At 42.3% G+C, this 27,980-nt stretch overlaps 1 protein-coding gene across 1 annotated transcript; it reads right to left on the bottom strand.

The window, feature by feature from the left end:
* On the bottom strand, window positions 1-27,980 carry LOC311126516 (uncharacterized protein; the record flags this gene model as incomplete). The annotated part of the gene is made up of 6 exons (XM_084200512.1): window positions 1-20; window positions 2,262-2,669; window positions 26,048-26,225; window positions 26,356-26,453; window positions 27,566-27,782; window positions 27,885-27,980. The coding sequence occupies 6 exons, from the start codon at window positions 27,978-27,980 to the stop codon at window positions 1-3; spliced, it is 1,017 nt and encodes a 338-aa protein (XP_084056638.1).

Here is a 27,980-nt window from a genome sequence, read left to right as displayed (position 1 = left end):
TCACTTGATTACCTGTAGTGCTGGAGGAATGACACACCCAGATAAACACACACAGTCAGAGTTTAAAAAAGGACAATTTAAACACATGGAATCTGATCTACTCTGTATTCAAACTGACACACTCCATATTCAATTTATGTTTTCTAATAAAAACATACAAATAGATTTTTGAGTATACTTTGTATAATTACATTTCATATGGTATAAACAAGAAAACATTCTCAGTCAACAATATAAGACAATGGGAGCACTGTGTATATTCTCTGATGAACTTTAAGTCAATGTGATGTGAAATATCAATTTACACACTAGGAGAAGTAATTACAGTGGGGGAAAAAAAAGTGTTTAGTCAACCACCAATTGTGCAAGTTCTCCCACTTAAAAAGATGAGAGAGGTCTGTAATTTTCATCATAGGTACACGTCAACTATGACAGACAAATTGAGAAATAAAATCCAGAAAATCACATTGTAGGATTTTGAATGAATTTATTTGCAAATTATGGTGGAAAATAAGTATTTGGTCACCTACAAACAAGCAAGATTTCTGGCTCTCACAGACCTGTAACTTCTTCTTTAAGAGGCTCCTCTGTCCTCCACTCGTTACCTGTATTAATGGCACCTGTTTGAACTTGTTATCAGTATAAAAGACACCTGTCCACAACCTCAAACAGTCACACTCCAAACTCCACTATGGCCAAGACCAAAGAGCTGTCAAAGGACACCAGAAACAAAATTGTAGACCTGCACCAGGCTGGGAAGACTGAATCTGCAATAGGTAAGCAGCTTGGTTTGAAGAAATCAACTGTGGGAGCAATTATTAGGAAATGGAAGACATACAAGACCACTGATAATCTCCCTCGATCTGGGGCTCCACGCAAGATCTCACCCCGTGGGGTCAAAATGATCACAAGAACGGTGAGCAAAAATCCCAGTACCACACGGGGGGACCTAGTGAATGACCTGCAGAGAGCTGGGACCAAAGTAACAAAGCCTACCATCAGTAACACACTACGCCGCCAGGGACTCAAATCCTGCAGTGCCAGACGTGTCCCCCTGCTTAAGCCAGTACATGTCCAGGCCCGTCTGAAGTTTGCTAGAGTGCATTTGGATGATCCAGAAGAGGATTGGGAGAATGTCATATGGTCAGATGAAACCAAAATAGAACTTTATTGTAAAAACTCAACTCGTCGTGTTTGGAGGACAAAGAATGCTGAGTTGCATCCAAAGAACACCATACCTACTGTGAAGCATGGGGGTGGAAACATCATGCTTTGGGGCTGTTTTTCTGCAAAGGGACCAGGACGACTGATCCGTGTAAAGGAAAGAATGAATGGGGCCATGTATCGTGAGATTTTGAGTGAAAACCTCCTTCCATCAGCAAGGGCATTGAAGATGAAACGTGGCTGGGTCTTTCAGCATGACAATGATCCCAAACACACCGCCCGGGCAACGAAGGAGTGGCTTCGTAAGAAGCATTTCAAGGTCCTGGAGTGGCCTAGCCAGTCTCCAGATCTCAACCCCATAGAAAATCTTTGGAGGGAGTTGAAAGTCCGTGTTGCCCAGCGACAGCCCCAAAACATCACTGCTCTAGAGGAGATCTGCATGGAGGAATGGGCCAAAATACCAGCAACAGTGTGTGAAAACCTTGTGAAGACTTACAGAAAACGTTTGACCTGTGTCATTGCCAACAAAGGGTATATAACAAAGTATTGAGAAACTTTTGTTATTGACCAAATACTTATTTTCCACCATAATTTGCAAATAAATTCATTAAAAATCCTACAATGTGATTTTCTGGATTTTTTTCTCTCATTTTGTCTGTCATAGTTGACGTGTACCTATGATGAAAATTACAGGCCTCTCTCATCTTTTTAAGTGGGAGAACTTGCACAATTGGTGGCTGACTAAATACTTTTTTCCCCCACTGTAAGTCAATGTGATGTGAAATATCAATTTACACACTAGGAGAAGTAATTAAGTCAATATGATGTGAAATATCAATTTACACACTAGGAGAAGTAAGGCTTCTTCTCTCCTGTGTGGATTCTCACATGACTTTTAAGTGACCGTGATGAGGAATAGGTCTTCCCACAATCTGAGCAGTGGTAAGGCTTCTCCCCTGTGTGTATTCTCTCATGCACTTTCAGGTGTCCTAACTGGGTAAAACCTTTTCCACACTGGGAACAGCGATGAGGCTTATCTCCTGTGTGTGTCCTCTCATGTCTTTTCATGTTCCCTAACTCTGTAAAACCCTTTTCACACTGGGAGCATTGGAAAGGCTTCTCTCCTGAGTGTATTCTTTTATGTTTTTTCAGGTTCCCTAACCGTGTAAAACTCTTTTCACACTGGGAGCAGTGGAAAGTCTTATCACCTGTGTGTATCCTCTCATGTCTTTTCAAGCTTGCTAACAAGGAAAAACTATTTTCACACTGAGAGCATTGGAAAAGCGTATCTCTTGTGTGTGTCCTCTCATGTCTTTTCAGGCTTGCTGACAAGGAAAAACTCTTTCCACACAGGGAGCATTGGTAAGGCTTCTCCCCTGTGTGCATTCTCTCATGCGCTTTCAGGTGCCCTAACTCGGTAAAACTCTTCCCGCAGTGGGAGCAGTCGTGTCGTCTTGCTGATTTATACGCCCCTGGCTCTGGTTCCTCTGAGTCTGGTCTTTCTCCTGCCAAAGACAGAGTACTTATTTAAAGAGAGACCTGAATGAAACCTCCACATGACAAAACTGACTTCCTATGTGGTTTTAGTCCAAATCAGAGCAGTTTTCAAACATTTACTAATTTAAACAATTATTTGTGTGATTTTAAAAACAAATGTAGAGCTCCTCGGTCATCTGTGTGGATCAGTTGGTAGAACATGGCGCTTGCAACACCACAGGTCCTTAGTTCGATTCCCATTGGGGCCACCCATATGTACAAATGTATGCAGGCATGACTAAGTCGCTTTGGATAAAAGCGTCTGCTAAATGGCTTATATTATACAGTATATATATAGCTCCAACTCTTGCTCTCATGGAAAGCCATGTCTTTATGCTGAGCAGAGCACTATAATAACAGATATTGAGGACCACAGTATTTCAATCAGTCATAGGCTGCATTTGATCCATTGTTAATAATGTTTTGTTGGGGGCCCACTGTTTGATGGTAAACGTCTTACACTGCGGCTTTAAAGGGAGACTCTGGTACCTAGTGTTAGCACAGTGAATCACCTGTGTGGAAGCACCTGCTTTCAATATATACTGAACAAAAATATAAACGCAACATGCAACAATTCATATAAGGAAACCAGACAATTGAAAAAAAAAATATTAGGCCCTAATCTATGGATGTCACATGACTGGGGAGGGGTGCAGCCATAGGTCCACCCACTGGGGAGCCAAGGCCCAGCCAATCAGAAGGAGTTGTTCCCCCACTAAAGGGGCTTTATTACAGACAGAAATACTCCTCAGCACCGAGAGAAATAAGCTTTTTGTGTGTTTGGAAAATTTCAGGGCTCTTTTATTTCAGCTCATGAAAACACTTTACATGTTGCGTTTATATTTTGGTTCAGTGTAATTTGTATCCCTCATTGTATCCCTCATTTTTTTTTTTTGGGGGGGGGGATTATATTATTTTATACTAATACAATTTCTCAGAGAAAGAGCTTTTGTTTGTGGTGGTGGGTTTTGCATCACAATTTCAGAGTGGGGTCTCTGCTAGTTTTAATGTTATGGCCCATTATATAGAGAGAAATTGGCATAGTAGGCAATGTAACCAATCACAGCCCTCCTTTGACTTGTGTCATTGCACATCCTGCAAATCACCAGCAGAGGGCAAAACTTTTTTGAATCCATTTTCACATTCACTCTGTTGGTAATGCTTACCAAATGGTGTCATTACTCTCAAATTATGTTGAAAAATATATTTTCAATATTCGTGTTTATGTTTTTCAGGGCTGACCCCATTTAGTCGACTCGTCGGTTGTTTGGTCAATAGGCTGTTGGTGTTTTTAGGGCTGACCCCATTTAGTCGACTCGTCGGTTGTTTGGTCAATAGGCTGTTTATGTTTTTCAGGGCTGAGTCCATTTAGTCGACTCGTCGGTTGTTTGGTCAATAGGCTGTTGGTGTTTTTCAGGGCTGAGCCCATTTAGTCGACTCGTCGGTTGTTTGGTCAATAGGCTGTTTATGTTTTTCAGGGCTGAGTCCATTTAGTCGACTCGTCGGTTGTTTGGTCAATAGGCTGTTGGTGTTTTTTAGGGCTGACCCCATTTAGTCGACTCGTCGGTTGTTTGGTCAATATTCGTGTTTATGTTTTTCAGGGCTGACCCCATTTAGTCGACTCGTCGGTTGTTTGGTCAATAGGCTGTTGGTGTTTTTTAGGGCTGACCCCATTTAGTCGACTCGTCGGTTGTTTGGTCAATAGGCTGTTGGTGTTTTTCAGGGCTGACCCCATTTAGTCGACTCGTCGGTTGTTTGGTCAATAGGCTGTTGGTGTTTTTCAGGGCTGAGCCCGTTTAGTCGACTCGTCGGTTGTTTGGTCAAGATTTCTTTATTCGAGCAGTAGCAATTTTGTCTTCTTCATTGGTGCACAAGACACTTCTGATTGGCTCCTGTCTCAGTGGACTAATCCATTGGAGGCCAGAGGGATGGCTCAGTCCATCAGTCTAAGACATGTGCTTCTGAAATTGTCTATTTACATTTTAACATTTTATTCCTTTAGCAGACGCTCTTATCCAGAGCGACTTACAGTTAGTGAGTGCATACATTTTTCATACTGGTCCTCCCGTGGCAATCGAACCCACAACCCTGGCGTCGCAAGCGCCATGCTCTACCAACTGAGCTACAGGATGCCTCTATGGTTATATTATGTAAAACATAAATGGTCCAACACTCAAAAAATCTAATATTATTCTATAACAAATGCACTTTCTACCGCGTTGGATATGGTCGCTGTCCGCGGTTCTGAAACAATCTTCAGTGCCCCGTATGATTGGCGCTTTTCCCTATGTTGCTATGTGCATAATTTTTTTTGGGGGGGGGGGATTATATTATTTTATACTAATACAATTTCTCAGAGAAAGAGCTTTTGTTTGTGGTGGTGGGTTTTGCATCACAATTTCAGAGTGGGGTCTCTACTAGTTTTAATGTTATGGCCCATTATATACAGAGAAATTGGCATAGTAGGCAATGTAACCAATCACAGCCCTCCTTTGACTTGTGTCATTGCACATCCTGCAAATCACCAGCAGAGGGCAAAACTTTTTTGAATCCATTTTCACATTCACTCTGTTGGTAATGCTTACCAAATGGTGTCATTACTCTCAAATTATGTTGAAAAATATATTTTCAATATTCGTGTTTATGTTTTTTAGGGCTGACCCCATTTAGTCGACTCGTCGGTTGTTTGGTCAATAGGCTGTTTATGTTTTTCAGGGCTGAGTCCATTTAGTCGACTCGTCGGTTGTTTGGTCAATAGGCTGTTTATGTTTTTCAGGGCTGACCCCATTTAGTCGACTCGTCGGTTGTTTGGTCAATAGGCTGTTGGTGTTTTTAGGGCTGACCCCATTTAGTCGACTCGTCGGTTGTTTGGTCAATAGGCTGTTGGTGTTTTTCAGGGCTGACCCCATTTAGTCGACTCGTCGGTTGTTTGGTCAATAGGCTGTTGGTGTTTTTCAGGGCTGAGCCCGTTTAGTCGACTCGTCGGTTGTTTGGTCAAGATTTCTTTATTCGAGCAGTAGCAATTTTGTCTTCTTCATTGGTGCACAAGACACTTCTGATTGGCTCCTGTCTCAGTGGACTAATCCATTGGAGGCCAGAGGGATGGCTCAGTCCATCAGTCTAAGACATGTGCTTCTGAAATTGTCTATTTACATTTTAACATTTTATTCATTTAGCAGACGCTCTTATCCAGAGCGACTTACAGTTAGTGAGTGCATACATTTTTCATACTGGTCCTCCCGTGGCAATCGAACCCACAACCCTGGCGTCGCAAGCGCCATGCTCTACCAACTGAGCTACAGGAGGCCTCTATGGTTATATTATGTAAAACATAAATGGTCCAACACTCAAAAAATCTAATATTATTCTATAACAAATGCACTTTCTACCGCGTTGGATATGGTCGCTGTCCGCGGTTCTGAAACAATCTTCAGTGCCCCGTATGATTGGCGCTTTTCCCTATGTTGCTATGTGCATAATAGCAAAATGAACCAGCATATTGGGATTGAGAACAATGTGGCGGAGGCAGCTGCAGACAGAGACGAGGAAAACAGCCCTATTTGGACGGGATTAGTTTTACTGGGTACTCTAATTATGTGCATCACATCTGTCATTTCAGTCCCGTCTGAATCTGCCAATGTCAGTCATTTTTACATGGCAGGAGAGTAACAATTCAAGCCAGAATAACTCCAAGGTCCTCTGGTAATACTAGTCCCGTGGGAATCGACATCCCTGTGTTTTGAGAGAAATGAGTTTGACAGGTGTTGCTCACGGTTTGATCAAGAAAACAATAACTGATTTGATCAATTGTAACGAAGTGCTGCTCATAGCCTCTATATGAAGGGCTGCCCATAGCCTCTATATGAAGGGCTGCCCATAGCCTCTATATGAAGTGCTGCTCATAGCCTCTATATGAAGGGCTGCCCATAGCCTCTATATGAAGTGCTGCCCATAACCTCTATATGAAGGGCTGCCCATAGCCTCTATATGAAGGGCTGCCCATAGCCTCTATATGAAGTGCTGCTCATAGCCTCTATATGAAGTGCTGCTCATAGCCTATATATGAAGGGCTGCCCATAGCCTCTATATGAAGGGCTGCCCATAGCCTCTATATGAAGTGCTGCCCATAGCCTCTATATGAAGGGCTGCCCATAGCCTACATATGAAGGGCTGCTCATAGCCTCTATATGAAGGGCTGCTCATAGCCTCTATATGAAGTGCTGCCCATAGCCTACATATGAAGGGCTGCTCATAGCCTCTATATGAAGGGCTGCTCATAGCCTCTATATGAAGGGCTGCTCATAGCCTCTATATGAAGGGCTGCTCATAGCCTCTATATGAAGGGCTGCTCATAGCCTCTATATGAAGGGCTGCTCATAGCCTCTATATGAAGTGCTGCCCATAGCCTACATATGAAGGGCTGCTCATAGCCTCTATATGAAGGGCTGCTCATAGCCTCTATATGAAGGGCTGCCCATAGCCTCTATATGAAGGGCTGCCCATAGCCTCTATATGAAGTGCTGCTCATAGCCTCTATATGAAGTGCTGCCCATAGCCTCTATATGAAGGGCTGCCCATAGCCTCTATATGAAGTGCTGCTCATAGCCTCTATATGAAGGGCTGCCCATAGCCTCTATATGAAGGGCTGCCCATAGCCTCTATATGAAGTGCTGCTCATAGCCTATATATGAAGTGCTGCTCATAGCCTCTATATGAAGGGCTGCCCATAGCCTCTATATGAAGTGCTGCTCATAGCCTCTATATGAAGGGCTGCCCATATACTCTTTATATGAAGGGCTGCCCATAGCCTCTATATGAAGGGCTGCTCATTGCCTCTATATGAAGTGCTGCTCATAGCCTACATATGAAGGGCCTACATGTATCAACTTTCACAGTGGATGATTTTGTTAATATATTTTGTGCGTATGACTTGAATATTGCCAAATGCATCAGTAAAAAAAAATAGCGCCTATTTAATGTTAACCCTTTAATTATGTTAATAGATCGCAAAGCAGCATACAACTGACCTAAACGTTTGGAAATGATAAGTTCACTTTCTCATCCATGGCCTTAAAACGCATCTCAAGTGCAAGTGCCCTGTTTAAGCTGTTTACATCTGAAGGCTGGGCGGGCATTTAGGACGTGCTGCGGATCGTTAAAAATATCCTGATGATTATGATCACACTTCCTCAATTCCAAATATTATGGCGACACTATACCAAAAGATGGTTTGGTTTGGTTTAGAAACGTGTGGAACCAAGCTGGAGTTATCAGTGTGGCCCTGATATCGCCTGGACTTGTTGAAATATCTTCACGCCTAGAAAAAAAAACCTCCAGGCTTCTGTCATAACTGTCAATTTATTGGAAAAAAAAAGAAAGAATTACAGGGGGCAGTTTGGATAAAACTAATCTCGTCCGCATCGTCCTCTGGAATAATAGTAGTAATAATAACAATAATAACGGTTTCTGACTTCTCTTTTTTTTCAGGTTTTCGCTATCAAAATCTAAACTAACGTAGCGGGTGTAAAAGAAAACGCAATGTGCTGCTAACAAGGCAAATCCGCGGGGGCGCAGGCAAACATAACGAACAAACAACTGTTCATGATTCCACTCATTCGCAAAAGAGGTGCAATTAGAGCTCGGATCAAGAATATAAAACGTTCTGATCTTTGATCAATGCTGGGAACGCAATAATAAGTGGGTAAACGCTTAATTAACAAAATGAACAGTTTTAGTAAGCGATATTTCACAAATTAAAAAGGTGAGTAAATGGCGTTTACATTTCTTTACCTTCCACTACTACCCTGGTTTTAAATATAATGTCTGGATTCCATCTGCGTTATCTCAAGGATGTGGCGCAGTGGTCTAAGGCATGCAGTGCTAGCTGTGCCACTAGAGATCCTGGTTCGAATCCAGGCTCTGTCGTAGCCGGCCGCGACCGGGAGACCCATGGGGTGGCGCGCAATTGGCCCAGCGTCGTCCAGGGTAGGGGAGGCAATGGCCGGCAGGGATGTAGCTCAGTTGGTAGAGCATGGCGTTTGCAGCGCCAGGGTTGTGGGTTCGATTCCCACGGGGGGCCAGTAAATAAAATATTTAAAAAACATTAATAATGTATGCACTCACTAACTGTAAGTCGCTCTGGATAAGAGCGTCTGCTAAATGACAAAAAATTTAAAATGTAAAAAAAATTGTCGTCCCCCCCCCGCTATGGAATTGCCATTAGGTCTAAGTTTGGGGTAGGCCTATATACAATGAATTTAAAAGTAAAAATGCATGTGCAATTTATACAGTACTGAACAACATATTGAAGTATATAACTTCAGTAGAATGCCCCTTAAAAACCACACATTAGTTAAAGCACTGCATAGTTTGTGCCCGTTTTTAATACAGTACTCACTGGTGTTAATCACATCTTCTGTCTCCTCCTCCTCTTTTATTGAGATGCCCTCTTCCTCTCTAAAAGGTTCTTCCTCTTCTTTTACTGTAACATCCTCATCTTCTTCTTTCAATGTGATAGCCTCCTCTTCCTCCTTTTTGATTCTGAAAGCTTCTACCTCCTCCTCTTCCACTGTGACAGCCTCTACCCCCTCTTCCTCTTTCACTCCATACGGATCTTTCTCTTCTTTCACTGTAACATCCTCTTCTTCTTTCAGTGTTATAGCCTCCTCTTCCTCCTGTTTAATTCTGAAAGCTTCTTCCTCTCCTTTCATTGTAATATACTCCTCTTTCTCTTTCACTCCAAAAGGTTCTTTATCTGCTTTCAGTGTAACATCCTCCTCCTCTTTCAATGTTATAGTATCCTCTTCCTCCTGTTTAATTCTGAAAGCTTCTTCCTCTCCTTTCACTGTAATATCCTCCTCTTCTTGTTTCACGACAATGTTCAGCCCCAGAGCTTCTTTCTCCATACACCAGACCTCCTCTTCTTTAGCAGGGGAGGAGTAGTTTAGTGAGCTCATGGTCAGGGGATGTTAGCTAGCGACTAGCCTAGTGCTAAGCTCAGCAAAAACCTTAACACGTTTGCAAATGTAACAAGCAAATTATGTTAATTTAACCAGTAGATACTTAAACAGAATAGTGTTTAAAACACCGAGATTAATATACACAAAAGTTGCCAAAGAAACGTCAATATTTCGGTTTTATGTTGGCTAGCGAGGTGGTTGAATCAGTAACAGTGTTGTTGATGAAGAAGCGTCCCGTCCACTAGATTATACGTCACGCAAGAAGAATCACCTGAAAGACTCACATCTCCATCTGCTGACTGGAGTGGGTAACGCAGTTTAGTAAAATATTCACTACTATGTTTATTCTGTCAGAAATCATTGCAAAACAAACAGATCTCATGTTTTCTTTTACTTCTTACCAGTACTTTTCTCTATGCAATGAAATTATTATTGTATTTTATTTGTAATTTTATGTAATATTATCTTATGTTGTTCTTGTCTATAACTGTTATGTAAACTGTCATTTATTTGTATGTTTTGTGCATTTAAAAAATGCATGTACCAATCACAGATTGCCCCTTTAACAATTCCTACAGTACTGAACCACACATTAGTTCAACAAGTGCATAGTTTGTGCCCCTGTTTTTATGACAGTACTCACTGGTGTTATTCTTCCTCTTCTACCTCCTCCTCTTTCACTCCCAAAACGTCTTCCTCCTTCTATTTTATTGAGATAGCACGCTCTTCCTCTTTCACTCTAAAATGGTCTTCCTCTTCTTTCACTACATTCTCTTCTTTCAGTGTAATATCCTCCTCTTCCTCCTTTTTCATTATGAAAGCTTCCTCTCCTTTTTCACTATAACATCCTCTTCTTCTTTCAATGTGATAGCCTCCTCTTCCTCCTCTTTCACTATAACATCCTCCTCTTCTTCTTTCAATGTGACAGCCCCCTCTTCCTCCTTTTTCATTATGAAAGCTTCCTCTCCTGTCACTGTAATATTCGGTAACACTTAATTTGAAGGTGTTTTTTGTAGTGTAATTACATATGTAATTACACTGCAACAAATATTGTAAGTCATTGCAATAATTCATAGTTACACTGTAATAACAACATCTAACTGGTGGTAATTAATGTCTGTAATTAAATGTTTCCGATAGCATCCCAACACACCATCTTTCGGCCTGTACAAAGCATGTGTTAGCCAATTGAAAACCAGACACCTCATTGACAACTCTGCAATAAAGGGGCTCTGGAGTCTGATGCCCAAACCCAATGGCAAAAACTGGTTCACAAAAGGTTCACATCTTAAAATACTTTAAATTGTTAAATCATTTAACAGAGCATTTGACAATGGGTCAATTACTTTAACCATCAATTAAATGTTTTTTGATGGTCACTTAGAAATGTCCTGGTTTTTGAAAGAAAAGCAATTTTTTTGCCCATTAAAATAACATCAAATTGATAAGAAATACAGTGTAGACATTTTTGTAAATGGCTAGTGTAGCTGGAAACGGCTGATTTTTAATGGAATATCTACACAGGCGTACAGAGGCCCATTATCAGCAACCATCAGTCCTGTGTTCCAATGGCACGTTGTGTTTGCTAATCCAAGTTTATCATTTTAAAAGGCATATTGATCATTAGAAAACCCTTTAGCAATTATGTTAGCACAGCTGAAAACTGTTGTGCTGATTAAAGAAGCAATAAAACTGTCCCTCTCGAGACTAGTTGAGTATCTGGAGCATCAGCAATTGTGGGTTCGATTACAGGCTCAATATGGCCAGAAACAAATAACTTTCTTCTGAAACTCGTGTCTATTCTTGTTCTGAGAAATGAAGGCTATTCCAATGCGAGAAATTGCTGGCTCTAACCAGAATAGAAAGAGGAGTGGGAGGCCCCGGTGCACAACTGAGCAAGAGGATAAATACATTAGTGTCTAGTTTGAGAAACAGACAACTCACAGGTCCTCAACTGGCAGCTTCATTAAATAGTACCCGCAAAACACCAGTCTCAACGTCAACAGTGAAGAGGCGACTCCGGGATGCTGACCTTCTAGGCAGAGTTGCAAAGAAAAAGTTATATATCAGACTGGCCAATAAAAAGAAAAGATTAAGATGGGCAGTCTGAGATATGGCTTTTTTTTTGCAACTCTGCCTAGAAGGTCAGCATCCCGGAGTCGCCTCTAAACTGTTGACGTTGAAAATGGTGTTTTGCGGGTCGTGGGCCAAAAAAGTTTGGGAACTCCTGTATTAACCAGTAATACAAAACATGCCTAGACGTTTTAAAACGTTAGTCTTAAGGGGTGGCTTTTTTTTCTTAATCAACGCGATAGCAGCTGGGTCTGGGCTGCTTGGTTTATTGATGGGATTTAAACCAGTCTCTGACCCTTAAAGCCACACTCTGTAAGATACCAATCGTCATGTCAACAATGGAGCAAATGCATCACATGCAAATTGCACTTGACAATCAGTAGTAATCACACACAGATAATTCACACACAAAAATTGCACCATGTCAGAGTTTTGAAAATGATAATTTTAATCACATAGCGTGTACATTGAAACGAACATACTCCACAATTGTCAAGGATGTTGTAAGTGGGTGTGGTGGTGGAATCAGGCGCAGGACGCAGAAGTATAGTTCCAAAGACTTTAGTGAAATCTCTAAACCGTGCAAGCACTAAATAGCCCGAAGGCGAAACTCCGCGCGCAGGCGAAACAAAACGGGCGCACAGACAGGTGCGACAAAACTCTCCAAACTATGGAGGACAGCTCTACCGAGCAAAATTTCAAAACATCCAGCAACAAAGCACGACAGTGAAAACAATCACACACAACACTAACACAAACCCAAGGAGAACTTATAGGACACTAATTCACTAAACGAAAACAGGTGTGACAACAATTAGACAAAAGCAAACGAACATAGAAACATGCAACGGTGGCAGCTAGTATTCCGGAGACAACGAACGCCGAAGCCTGCCCGAGCAAGGAAGAGAGGCAGCCTCGGCCGAAACCGTGACAACAATGAAACGGACATCATTTGTATCCTGTTAGTAGACCTTGAAGAGAAGGAATATATCAATAATTGTTCAAATATAAAATGGCTAAAATGCAAGATATACATACAGTGGGGAGAACAAGTATTTGATACACTGCCGATTTTGCAGGTTTTCCTACTTACAAAGCATGTAGAGGTCTGTAATTTTTATCATAGGTACACTTCAACTGTGAGAGACGGAATCTAAAACAAACATCCAGAAAATCACATTGTATGATTTTTTAGTAATTAATTTGCATTTTATTGCATGACATAAGTATACATGCTTTGTAAGTAGGAAAACCTGCAAAATCGGCAGTGTATCAAATACTTGTTCTCCCCACTGTATATATTATTTTTTAATGGGCTCAACCAGTGGACTACAAGTGGGGTATATACAGTTGAAGTCGGAAGTTTACATACACCTTAGCCAAATACATTTAAACTCAGTTTTTCACAATCCCTGACATTTAATCCTAGTAAAAATTCCCTGTCTTATGTCAGTTAGGATCACCACTTTATTTTAAGAATGTGAAATGTCAGAATAATAGTAGAGAGAATGATTTATTTCAGCTTTTATTTCTTTCATCACATTCCCAGTGGGTCAGAAGTTTACATACACTCAATTAGTATTTGGTAGTATTGCCTTTAAATTGCTTAACTTGGGTCAAACGTTTCGGGTAGCCTTCCACAAGCTTCCCACAATAAGTTGGGTGAATTTTGGCTCATTCCTCCTGACTCGCACACACTTTTTCAGTTCTGCCCACAAATGTTCTATAGGATTGAGGTCAGGGCTTTGTGATGGCCACTCCAATACCTTGACTTTGTTGTCCTTAAGCCATTTCCCCACAACTTTGGAAGTATGCTTGGGGTCATTGTCCATTTGGAAGACCCATTTGCAACCAAGCTTTAACTTCCTGACTGATGTCTTGAGATGTTGCTTCTATATATCCACAAAATTTTCCTTTCTCATGGTGCCATCAATTTTGTGAGGTGCACCAGTCCCTCCTGCAGCAAAGCACCCCCACAGCATGATGCTGCCACCCCCGTGCTTCACAGTTGAGATGGTGTTCTTCGGTTTGCAAGCCACCCCCTTTTTCCTCCAAACATAACGATGGTCATTATGGCCAAACAGTTATATTTTTGTTTCATCAGACCAGAGGACATTTCTCCAAAAAGTACGATCTTTGTCCCCATGTGCAGTTGCAAACCGTAGTCTGGCTTTTTTATGGCGGTTTTGGAGCAGTGGCTTCTTCCTTGCTAAGCGGCCTTTCAGGTTATGTCGATATAGGACTCATTTTACTGTGGATATAGATACTTTTGTACCTGTTTCCTCCAGCATCTTCACAAGGTCCTTTGCTGTTGTTCTTTGATTGATTTGCACTTTTCGGACCAAAGTACGTTCATCTCTAGGAGACAGAACACGTCTCCTTTCCTGAGCGGTATGACGGCTGCGTGGTCCCATGGTGTTTATACTTGCGTACTATTATTTGTACAGATGAATGTGGTACCTTCAGGCGTTTGGAAATTGCTCCCAAGTATGAACCATGTGGAGGTCTACACATTTTTTTCCTGAGGTCTTGGCTGATTTCTTTTGATTTTCCCATGATTTCAAGCAAAGAGGCACTGAGTTGAAAGGTAGGCCTTGAAATACATCCACAGGTACACCTCCAGTTGACTCAAATGATGTCAATTAGCCTATCAGAAGCTTCTAAAGCCATGACATAATTTTCTGGAATTGTCCAAGCTGTTTAAAGGCACAGTCAACTTGGAATTGTGATACAGTGAATTATAAGTGAAATAATCTGTCTGCAAACAATTGTTGGAAAAATTACTTGTGTCATGCATGTCAAAGTAGATGTCCTAACCGACTTGCCAAAATGATAGTTTGTTAACAAGAAATTTGTGGAGTGGTTGAAAAACCAGTTTTAATTACTCCAACCTAAGTGTATGTAAACCTCTGACTTCAACTGTATATATATATATATATATATATATATATATATATATATATATAATATGCCATTTAGCAGACGCGAAGCGACTTACAGTCATGCGTGCATACATTTTTTTTGTGTATGGGTGGTCCCGGGGATCGAACCAACTACCTTGGCGTTACAAGCGCAGTGCTCTACCAGCTGAGCTACAGAGGACCACATTATACTTTGTTTTTGTGAAAAATCGGATTGAACTGTTTACAACAAATTATATTATTGGCCGGGGCTGCAGATCCAACTTTTTGGGGATCTTTAGTCAGCAGATTAAAGACTAAAAGATCCAGAGCTTCCTGATGATTCAGCGCATGTGTATAGTCTCTACTTTACTTGTAGAGAACAGGCTTCTCAGGAGAATGGTGCTCCTTTAATAACGTTAGATCAAAGCTGAATGGTGCTCCTTTAATTTTTTATATTTTATTTCACATTTATTTAACCAGGTAAGCCAGTTGAGAACAAGTTCTCATTTACAACTGCGACCTGGCCAAGATAAAGCAAAGCAGTGCGATAAAAACAACACAGAGTTACATATGGGGTAAAACAAAACATAAAGTCAAAAAATACAACAGAAAATATATATACAGTGTGTGCAAATGTAGCAAGTTATGGAGGTAAGGCAACTAATAAAGTTAGATCAAGCTGAATCAATGTCTGCTAGATCTCACATAATGAACACCATATTCTACATAACAGAACCGAATATAATAGCATAAAGTAAGTGTAAGACAGAAACACCACAGCATTCAATCTTTAATGATAATTATTCATGTTTTACCCGTAGGGCTCTATTTTAACAAACCTAACGCAATGGTCAGCGCTGGGCGGTAGCTGGGTGGTTGTTGTAAAACAACGCAGACTACGGAGGGTTTTACGCTCATCCAAACTTTTCACAGCAGCTGGACAAAGATCCCAATATAAACAGAAAGGGAGAACGTCCGCTCGCCGTTATACTGCTCCTGAATAGGCCTGTGTTTTATCAACATAATCAGAACCAGAACCAGATCACATTTACACATCTCCAGAAGTTGCATTGAATGCGCGCCACGCATGTCGTAAACATAAAACTAGGAAGGTGAATCATTCTAATAAGTTTGCTTGTAATAAAATCTAATAAAAAACAAGCACTTTTTATTTTTTGAAACAACAATAAATACATGTGAAATGTAATGACATCATAAAACCTCCAGGATAAAAAAAAAGACTCCTGGAGGAGTTGAACCGGACTTCGTTATAGAACGCCTTAGGGAGGGCTTGGGTTCAGAACATATGAAACGGAAAACAAGCCCATTTTTACAGGTTACTTCTGAATACGAGGTTCACCGGTATTCACCGAGGTTCTCATCTCTCGTGTCATGATGGGCATGGACACGTAGCCTACATCATGGAGTTTTTTTTTTTACACACGTCCAAAACGGGACCTGCATGGCTAATGTGGGAAAGTGAAAAATAAAAAGTGAATGTCAGCTCACTGTTTAAATCCTCTCAAACTTGATATTTTTAATAAAGCTTTGGTGTTTAAGATTTACTTCCAAGAAGTCTCAGGAGCCAATCCCTTTATCGGCAGTCTTGACTACTTCGCGATTGCATTGGGCAGTCCCCCCAAAAAATAAAAGCCTTAATTGAGAAGAGGGCTTGGTTTTTAATCAAATACAACGAAATGGGGGAAAAAAACATTAGTTTATGTTTCTAAATACGTAGTATACAGGCACCAAAAGCATATTAGGCTGCTCTTGTTCCGTGCGTTTATGAGCAGGGTGCGTCACGGCTGGATAGGCTGCGTTTCCGCTGTCAATATTCATGCCATAACCAACTGCGTTACCGCTAAAACCAGCGTTTGGTTGGTCTTAAATATCCCTATCAGCGCTGCCTGAAATTAGCACTTTGGATCATGTTCTTAAGGACACGCTTCAAATATGGAAAATGCCAGTGCGTCAGTTTTCACAGCAGAAGCTTTGGAAAGCTACGGATCTTTTCAAATCAAAATCGGTCCGTACACATATTTAGCAGATGGGCGGCAGGTAGCTTAGTGGTTAAGAGCGTTGTGCCAGTAACCGAAAGGTTGCTGGTTCTAATCCCCGAGCCGACTAGGTGAAAAATCTGTCGATGTGCCCTTGAGCAAGGCACTTAACCCTAATTGCTCATGTAAGTCGCTCTGGATAAGAGCGTCTGCTAAATGACTAAAATGCTTATGTTCCTAGCTCCAACAGTGATATCTAACAATACACATAAATCCTTGGACTAAAGATCCCTAAAAAGTCAGAACCGCAGCCACTCCATATATTATCAGGACCTGCGCTGGATAAGCCAGGTTGACATCATTACCACAAATGCCAGCAGGAAGCTGTTCCTCGTCAGCAGGAAGCGCTTATCTGTAACCACACCAGACCTACTGGGCATCTACATGGGCTACGTAAGACCAGTTCTGGAGTATTCTGTCCCTGCCTGGTACCCAAGCATGCTACGGTCACATCTTGGCCTTCTGTCCCTGCCTGGTGCCCAAGCATGCTACGGTCACATCTTGGCCTTCTGTCCCTGCCTGGTGCCCAAGCATGCTACGGTCACATCTTGGCCTTCTGTCCCTGCCTGGTACCCGAGCATGCTACGGTCACATCTTGGCCTTCTGTCCCTGCCTGGTGCCCAAGCATGCTACGGTCACATCTTGGCCTTCTGTCCCTGCCTGGTGCCCAAGCATGCTACGGTCACATCTTGGCCTTCTGTCCCTGCCTGGTGCCCAAGCATGCTACGGTCACATCTTGGCCTTCTGTCCCTGCCTGGTACCCAAGCATGCTACGGTCACATCTTGGCCTTCTGTCCCTGCCTGGTACCCAAGCATGCTATGGTCACATCTTGGCCTTCTGTCCCTGCCTGGTACCCAAGCATGCTACGGTCACATCTTGGCCTTCTGTCCCTGCCTGGTACCCAAGCATGCTATGGTCACATCTTGGCCTTCTGTCCCTGCCTGGTACCCAAGCATGCTACGGTCACATCTTGGCCTTCTGTCCCTGCCTGGTACCCAAGCATGCTACGGTCACATCTTGGCCTTCTGTCCCTGCCTGGTACCCAAGCATGCTACGGTCACATCTTGGCCTCATACCCCAAGCATGCTACGGTCACATCTTGGCCTCACTCAAACTCTTTGACAGTTCAGCTGGAGCGTGTCCAGAAGACAGCCTGTATCATTATTCTGGGCGGGTCTTACACCCGCTGCCGGAAAACCCTAAAAACTCGAGGACTCATGTCTCTCTCTCGAGAGAGAGCAGACGGGAGCAGATCCGCCTGACATTTGCTAAATCCCTGCAGAACTCTGTTTGCAGATTGGCTCCCCCCCCCCCCCAACCAGAGAGCAGATTATTTGACGGGCAACCCGCAACAACCCGCAACAACCCGCAACAACCACAAACTGAACACTCCCAAGACACGAACAGGCCGCTATCAGAACTCTCCCATCACATACTTAACTGATCAATGCACACACCATATAGCACAGGGGCCTTAGAAATGCCTTCCTAAGGACTCTAAAGAAGTATTTTCTAAAGCTGCCAACCCCAAACCTTGTCATTGTTTTGTATTAAAAGTGTTTTTGCTAGTTTAGGATGTTACTATTTGATAATTATATATAATTGATGTTATAATTGTAAATTGGTGTACGATGACCGCGAGAAACCATTACAACCTACCATTATACCACTACTACACAACATAAGTGGTTTTATCCACATTTCATGCCCCATGGCGTCAATTAATCAATATTCAGACTATAAAATAAAGCCTATAATAGTAATAAAAAACAGCACTTTGTCATTATATTATCGTAAAATGTAGTCTGAACATCTGGGAACCATGGTGGAAGAACCTAGATCATTTGGAATTCAAGAAATACATTTTGAGGGACATGACACTATATACACCACCTGAAAAAATACATTAATTTCAATATAATTGAATATTACCATACGTTGTTCAAGATTGAGATCAGTCCTCGTTTGACAATGCTTACCTACCTATAAAAGCCATTGAAGTAGACCTGAGTGGCGCAGTGTTCTAAGGCACTGCATCGCAGTGCTAACTGTGCCACTAGAGATCCTGGTTCGAATCCAGGCTCTGTCGCAGCCGGCCGCGACCGGGAGACTCATGGGCGGCGCACAATTGGCCCAGCGTCGTCCAGGGTAGGGGAGGGAATGGCCGGCAGGGATGTAGCTCAGTTGATAGAGCATGGCGTTTGCAACGCCAGGGTTGTGGGTTCGATTCCCACGGGGGGCCAGTATAAAAAATAAAATGTATTCACTAACTGTAAGTCGCTCTGGATAAGAGCGTCTGCTAAATGACTAAAATGTAAATGTTAAGTAATGTATGTCATATTTTTTTTTAGATCAGTAAAAATGCAATGCGAAATGCCGTTCTAAATGCGACATTGCAGGTAAGACCCTCGTGACTTCTCAACCGCCCTTGTAGAGGGGCCTGGCAGAGCTCTGTAACTTGACTGGAAAAATATTATTGGAAGTTCTTATTTGAGTTGGTAGTAATAGGAATTTAAGGTTAGATCATTGTTTTAACATGTTTTTTTCAAGAAAAGAGTGTTTAAAAATAATAATACTAAATTTATTTTTTTGAGTATCCTTTCTACAATTTGATTTCATGTGGCATAAACAAAAAAAAAACATTTTCAGTCAAAAATATGAGACAAGGGCGGGAGCACTATGTGTGTTCTCTCATGGAGTTTAAGTGCATGTGATGTGAAATATGTCTTTCCACACTGGGAGCAGTGGTATGGCATCTCCCCTGTGTGCGTTACCTCATGGTCTGTCAGGTGCCTAAACTCGGTAAATATCATTCCACACTGGGAGCAGCGGAAAAGCTTCCCCCCTGTATGGCTTTTCTCATGCACTTTCAGGTTCCCTAAATTCTTAAAAGTCTTTTCACAATGAGAACAGTGGAAAAGCCTATTTTCTCCTGTGTGAGTTCTCTCATGTGATTCCAGGTTCCCAAACTGGATAAATCTCTTTCCGCACTGAGAGCAGTGATAAGGCTTCTCCCCTGTGTGTATTTTCGTATGTGCTTTCAGGCTCCCTGAATAGGTAAAACTCTTTCCACACAGGGAGCAATGGTACGGCTTCTCTCCAGTGTGTGTCCTCCCGTGCGTTTTCAGGTTCCCCAAATGGTTAAAACTCTTTCCACACTGGGAGCAGTGGTGTTGTCTTGCTGGTTTGGACGTCTCTGGGTCTGGTTCCCCTGAAGGGCTCTTCCTGCTGTCAGAGTGAGAGTCTGGTCTCTCTCCTGCCAAAGACAGTGTTTAGTTAGACAGACATGTATGAAATCCACAAGATGAAACTTCCTATGAAGTCTGTGTATGAGGTTTAATCTAGATCCCTCAGAGCAGAGTGGCTGTAGAGAACGGTAGGCTAATAATAACCCCATTGAACTTGACTGTTGTTATGGTTTTAGTAGCCCTAATAGATAAATAAAATGTAAATGTAAATGTAATAAATAGACTAGTCAGTATAGGATACATTTATTAGACCTAATGGATAAATAGACTAGTCAGTATAGGATACATTTATTAGACCTAATGGATAAATAGACTAGTCAGTATAGGATCCATTTATTAGACCTAATGGATAAATAGACTAGTCAGTATAGGATACATTTATTAGCCCTAATGGATAAATAGACTAGTCAGTCTCAATGTCATGTCAACAGTGAAGAGGCGACTCCGGGATGCTGACCTTCTAGGCAGAGTTGCAAAGAAAAAGCCATATCTCAGACTGGCCAATAAAAAGAAAAGATTAAGATGGGCAGTCTGAGATATGGCTTTTTCTTTGCAACTCTGCCTAGAAGGTCAGCATCCCGGAGTCACCTCTTCACTGTTGACATTGAGACTGGTGTTTTGCGGGCACTATTTAATGAAGCTGCCAGTTGAGGACCTGTGAGGCGTCTGTTTCTCAAACTAGACACTCTAATGTATTTGTCCTCTTGCTCAGTTGTGCACCGGGGGCCTCCCACTCCACTTTCTATTCTGGTTAGAGACAGTTTGCGCTGTTCTGTGAAGGGAGTAGTACACAGCATTGTACGAGATCTTCAGTTTCTTGGCAATTTCTCGCATGGAATAGCCTTCATTTCTCAGAACAAGAATAGACTGACGAGTTTCAGAATACAATTATTTGTTTCTGGCCATTTTGAGCCTGTAATCGAACACACAATTGCTGATGCTCCAGATACTCAACTAGTCTCAAGAAGGCCAGTTTTATTGCTTCTTTAATCAGCACAACAGTTTTCAGCTGTGCTAACATAATTGCAAAAGGGTTTTCTAATGATCAATTAGCCTTTTAAAATGATAAACTTGGATTAGCAAACACAACGTGCCATTGGAACACAGGACTTGTGGTTGCTGATAATGGGCCTCTGTACGCCTGTGTAGATATTCCATTAAAAATCAGCCGTTTCCATCTACAATAGCCATTTTTATTTTATTATTTTATTTAACCAGGTAGATACATATCTGTTACCAGGACAACCAGCAGAGGTCTGTTAGTTGACATGAAGATAGACTGGTATCTGTTACCAGGACAACCAGCAGAGGTCTGTTAGTTGACATGAAGATAGACTGGCATCTGTTACCAGGACAACCAGCAGAGTTCTGTTAGTTTATTTTATTTTGTTTCACCTTTATTTAACCAGGTAAGCCAGTTGAGAACAAGTTCTCATTTACAACTGCGACCTGGCCAAGATAAAGCAAAGCAGTGCAATAAAAACAACAACAACACAGAGTTACATATGGGGTAAAACAAAACAGAAAGTCAAAAATACAACAGAAAATATATATACAGTGTGTGCAAATGTAGTAAGTTATGGAGGTAAGGCAATAAATTGGCCGTTGTGCAAAATAATTACAATTTAGTATTAACACTGGAGTGATAGATGTGCAGAAGATGATGTGCAAATAGAGATACTGGGGTGCAAATGAGCAAAATAAATAACAATGTAAATAACAATATGGGGATGAGGTAGTTGGGTGGGCTAATTACAGATGGGCTGTGTACAGGTGCAGTGATCGGTAAGGTGCTCTGACAACTGATGCTTAAAGTTAGTGAGGGAGATAAGTGTCTCCAGCTTCAGAGATTTTTGCAGTTCGTTCCAGTCATTTGCAGCAGAGAACTGGAAGGAATGGCGGCCAAAGGAGGTGTTGGCTTTGGGGATGACCAGTGAGATATACACTGGGGAGAACAAGTATTTGATACACTGCCGATTTTGCAGGTTTTCCTACTTACAAAGCATGTAGAGGTCTGTGATTTTTAAGTAATTCATTTGCATTTTATTGCATGACATAAGTATTTGATACATCAGAAAAGCAGAACTTAATACTTAACCTTTGTTTGCAATTACAGAGATCATATGTTTCCTGTAGGTCTTGACCAGGTTTGCACACACTGCAGCAGGGATTTTGGCCCACTCCTCCATATAGACCTTCTCCAGATCCTTCAGGTTTCGGGGCTGTCGCTGGGCAATACGGACTTTCAGCTCCCTCCAAAGATTTTCTATTGGGTTCAGGTCTGGAGACTGGCTAGGCCACTCCAGGACCTTGAGATGCTTCTTACGGAGCCACTCCTTAGTTGCCCTGGCTGTGTGTTTCGGGTCGTTGTCATGCTGGAAGACCAAGCCACGACCCATCTTCAATGCTCTTACTGAGGGAAGGAGGTTGTTGGCCAAGATCTCGCGATACATGGCCCCATCCATCCTCCCCTCAATACGGTGCAGTCGTCCTGTCCCCTTTGCAGAAAAGCATCCCCAAAGAATGATGTTTCCACCTCCATGCTTCACGGGTTGGGATGGTGTTGTTGGGGTTGTACTCATCCTTCTTCTTCCTCCAAACACGGCGAGTGGAGTTTAGACCAAAAAGCTATATTTTTGTCTCATCAGACCACATTACCTTCTCCCATTCCTCCTCTGGATTATCCAGATGGTCATTGGCAAACTTTAGACAGGCCTGGACATGCGCTGGCTTGAGCAGGGGGACCTTGCGTGCGCTGCAGGATTTTAATCCATGACGGCGTAGTGTGTTACTAATGGTTTTCTTTGAGACTGTGGTCCCAGCTCTCTTCAGGTCATTGACCAGGTCCTGCCGTGTAGTTCTGGGCTGATCCCTCACCTTCCTCATGATCATTGATGCCCCACGAGGTGAGATCTTGCATGGAGCCCCAGACCGAGGGTGATTGACCGTCATCTTGAACTTCTTCCATTTTCGAATAATTGCGCCAACAGTTGTTGCCTTCTCACCAAGCTGCTTGCCTATTGTCCTGTAGCCCATCCCAGCCTTGTGCAGGTCTACAATTTTATCCCAGATGTCCTTACACAGCTGTCTGGTCTTGGCCATTGTGGAGAAGTTGGACTCTGTTTGATTGAGTGTGTGGACAGGTGTCTTTTATACAGGTAACGAGTTCAAACAGGTGCAGTTAATACAGGTAATGAGTGGAGAACAGGAGGGCTTCTTAAAGAAAAACTAACAGGTCTGTGAGAGCCGGAATTCTTACTGGTTGGTAGGTGATCAAATACTTATGTCATGCAATAAAATGCAAATTAATTACTTAAAAATCATACAATGTGATTTTCTGGATTTTTGTTTTAGATTCCGTCTCTCACAGTTGAAGTGTACCTATGATAATAAATGACAGACCTCTACATGCTTTATAAGTAGGAAAACCTGCAAAATCGGCAGTGTATCAAATTATTTGTTCTCCCCACTGTAGCTGAGGGATGGGGTCGAACATTAAATACACTACATGATCAAAATTATGTGGACACCTGCTCATCGAAAATCTCATTCCAAAATCATGGGCATTAATATGGAGTTGGTCCCCCCTTTGCTGCTATAACAGCCTCCACTCTTCTGGGAAGGCTTTCCACTGGATGTTGGAACATTGCTGTGGGGACTTGCATCCATTCAGCCACAAGAGCATTAGTGAGGTCGGGCACTGATGTTGGGCGATTAGGCCTGGCTCGCAGTCGGCATTCCAATTCATCCCAAAGGTGTTCGATGGGGTTGAGATCAGGGCTCTGTCCAGGCCAGTCAAGTTCTTCCACACCAATCTCAACAAATAATTTCTTCATGAACCTCGCTTTGTGCACAGGGGCATTGTCATGCTGAAACAGGAAAGGGCCTTCCCCAAACTGTTGCCACAAAGTTAGGAGCACAGAATCGTTTAGAATGTCATTGTATGCTGTAGCGTTAAGATTTCCCTTCACTGGAACTAAGGGGCCTAGCCCGAACCATGACAAACAGCCCCAGACCATTATTCCTCATCCACCAAACTTTACAGTTGGCACTATGGTAGTGTTCTCCTATAGCCTCCTCCTATTTGTACTGGACTCCAAGTGCATCCTCAAATCAACCAATCACTCTAATCTTAATTCCAACCCTTAGACGTCCACAGACTAACCCATCTTTCCCCAGTATAATGCAATTTTACTATTTCCTTCGGGCAATACATCCTTCACCACTGAACAAAAAAATATAAACGCAACATGCAACAATTTCAAAGATTTGACTGAGTTCCAGTTCATATAAGGAAACCAGTCAGTACCTGCTGTGACCATTTGCCTCATGCATCGTTACGCCTTAACATAGAGTTGATCAGGCTGTTGATTGTGGCCTGTGGAATGTTCTCCCACTCGAGCTGCTGCATATTGGTGGGGAACTGGAACACGCTGTCGTACACGTCATTACAGAGCATCCCAAACATGCTCAATGGGGTGACATGTCTGGTGAAAATGGTGGCCATGGAAAAAAACTGGGACAGTTTCAGCTTCCAGGAATTGAGTACAGATCCTTGCGACATGGGGCCGTGCATTATCCTGCTGAAACATGAGGTGATGGCGGTGGATGAATGGCACGACAATGGGCCTCAGGATCTCGTCACATTATGAATAGTATAGCACGGTAGTGTGATGTTATTGGTCCGTTTTAAAGGCCAATCCCAGACCTGAATAGTATAGGGTGCTTCATTATTCGTCCCTTCCAGGGGAACTTTCAATTATTTAGAACAGCCATGGAGTGGTCTTGGTGTCTCGGAATAGTTGGTTATCAATGTAATACCATAACCATCCTTCACCACACTCTCTGGATTTACTCTGCTGGTTGTCCTGCTAACAGATACCAGTATATATTCATGTCAACTAACAGAACTCTGCCGGTTGTCCTGGTAACAGATACCAGTATATATTCATGTCAACTAACAGAACTCTGCTGGTTGTCCTGGTAACAGATACCAGTCTATCTTCATGTCAACTAACAGAACTCTGCTGGTTGTCCTGGTAACAGATACCAGTGTATCTTCTTGACAACTAACAGAACTCTGCTGGTTGTCCTGGTAACAGATACCAGTATATATTCATGTCAACTAACAGAACTCTGCTGGTTGTCCTGGTAACAGATACCAGTGTATCTTCATGTCAACTAACAGAACTCTGCTGGTTGTCCTGGTAACAGATACCAGTATATATTCATGTCAACTAACAGAACTCTGCTGGTTGTCCTGGTAACAGATACCAGTCTATCTTCATGTCAACTAACAGAACTCTGCTGGTTGTCCTGGTAACAGATACCAGTATATATTCATGTCAACTAACAGAACTCTGCTGGTTGTCCTGGTAACAGATACCAGTCTATCTTCATGTCAACTAACAGAACTCTGCTGGTTGTCCTGGTAACAGATACCAGTATATATTCATGTCAACTAACAGAACTCTGCTGGTTGTCCTGGTAACAGATACCAGTATATATTCATGTCAACTAACAGAACTCTGCTGGTTGTCCTGGTAACAGATACCAGTCTATCTTCATGTCAACTAACAGAACTCTGCTGGTTGTCCTGGTAACAGATACCAGTATATATTCATGTCAACTAACAGAACTCTGCTGGTTGTCCTGGTAACAGATACCAGTGTATCTTCATGTCAACTAACAGAACTCTGCTGGTTGTCCTGGTAACAGATACCAGTATATATTCATGTCAACTAACAGAACTCTGCTGGTTGTCCTGGTAACAGATACCAGTATACATTCATGTCAACTAACAGAACTCTGCTGGTTGTCCTGGTAACAGATACCAGTATACATTCATGTCAACTAACAGAACTCTGCTGGTTGTCCTGGTAACAGATACCAGTATATATTCATGTCAACTAACAGAACTCTGCTGGTTGTCATGGTAACAGATACCAGTATATATTCATGTCAACTAACAGAACTCTGCTGGTTGTCATGGTAACAGATACCAGTATATATTCATGTCAACTAACAGAACTCTGCTGGTTGTCCTGGTAACAGATACCAGTGGGCAGATCTATTTTATTTGTTCAAACTAAACTACAGCACTTACTTTGATGAGTCAAATCTGCTCCTTTCTTCTCTTCTCCTCCTCTCACAGTTCCACTCAGCCCCGTTGTTTTCCTGCAGTCCACCAGCCGCACAGACAACCTCTTCAGACCCAGCAGTAAGGTGCTACTGGGAGAGGTACGACACGGGGATTCTGGGAGGGCGGAAGGGCTAGCGTTGTCCTGGTAACCATATAGAGGGGACACAGACACATATCATTATGGATGCTGATGTCACTGTTGTCATAAAGTGCTTTACAGAAACCCAGACCCCGATAGAGCAAGCTGTATGCTAGACCAGACCAAGCTGTACCATCTGGTGTTCTGATCTGGAGAGACTCTTCTCTGCCTCGCCAGCATCAGGATGTTGTTGAGGCTCCCCAGAGGATCCATGATAGTCATGTCTCTCTCCTGTGTGAACGAGAACATCAAACAGATGGTAAACATGTGACCTCAGGGTCTAAAAAGGGCCTAAAATGTCTAGTTTCATCCTGATAAAAAATATAGATATTGTAAAATGTAAAAAGCATGTCAAACATCCTTCCTCCAAATGAAGTTTCTATGTTGTTTTTGGGCTGTCGAGGAATCGCCTAATAATAATATTATAATAATATGCCATTTAGCAGACGCTTTTATCCAAAGCGACTTACAGTCATGTGTGCATTAATTTTTACGTATGGGTGGTCCCGGGGATCGAACCCACTACCCTGGGCGTTACAAGCGTCGTGCTCTACCAATTGAGCTACAGAGGCCCACGATTTGATTGGTCCTCAACTCGCAGCTCAGACACTTGATTCAGGATAAAGTGGAGTCAGCAGGTTTGGAGCTGAAGGATTTGTTGCCATAGAAACGTACAAGGCTAACAGGTAAGCAACCTTCAACGGTTATCCTGAGTTGAATTCAGAATTGACCAAAATCAGCTCACTAACTCCTCTATCCCACTCCATAGAGTTAAACATGTTCTGATGGGGTTGAATGGGGTTGATGACCGTTGAACTAAAGTTGTTGGGCATTTAGAAGTTATATTCATCAATAATCACTGGCTACAACTCTCTCGTATGTGGACTTCTCCTCTGCTTTTAAACTCTTAGATGTGAAGTTCTGGATCCCAGTTACATTTTGTGTACTACTACTTTGTGAATTTCATAGGGTCCCGTGCCTCATAGCGCCAGAAAGCCCCATCTGTCTGCTGTCTGTTTCCATTCTCTCAGCGGACCTGACTTGAACTGTCAGGTTTCAGACCCAACATTTTGCATAGGTAGTCACGTGTCACATTTTCTGGCTATCCAGAAAAATTCTCTCTTCCTCTGAGCAAGTGAGACCAGCTTGGGAGACAGCTCCCAGTGTGGAAAGATATTTACCCGCTGACTTCACAAAATGATTTTCGATGTAAATGGAGTATAAAGTATCAATCATTTAAAAGTGAAAAAATGCATGCACCAATCACAGATTGCCCCTTTAACAATTCATACAGTACTGAACAACCTATTCGAGTGCAGAACTTTTTTTAGACAGTTACTCACTGGTGTTAATCAGATATTCTGTCTCCTCCTCTTTCACTCCCAGAACGTCTTCAACCTTCTCTTTTATTGAGATAGCCTCCTCTTCCTCCCAAAAAGGTTCGTCTTTCACTGTAACATCCTCTTCTTCTTTCACTATAACAGCCTCCTCTTCCTCCTTTTTTATTTTGAAAGCATCTACCTCCTCTTCTTCCACTGTGACAGCCTCTATCCCCTCTTCCTCTTTCACTCCAAACGGATCTTTCTCTTCTTTCACTATAACATCCTCCTCTTCTTTCAATGTGATATCCTCCTCCTCTTCTTTCATTCTGAAAGCTTCTACCTCCTCTTCCAGTGTTACAGCCGTTATTCCCTCTTCCACTCCAAAATGCTCCTCTTCTTCTTTCAATGTGATAGCCTCCTCTTCCTCCTTTTTCAT

The sequence above is a fragment of the Coregonus lavaretus genome (assembly GCF_964263955.1).
Source record: "Coregonus lavaretus genome assembly, contig: HAP1_SCAFFOLD_129, whole genome shotgun sequence".
Taxonomy (NCBI): Eukaryota; Metazoa; Chordata; class Actinopteri; order Salmoniformes; family Salmonidae; genus Coregonus; species Coregonus lavaretus.
Note: the sequence above shows the minus strand (reverse complement) of the source record. Positions and strands in the feature narration are given on the sequence as shown.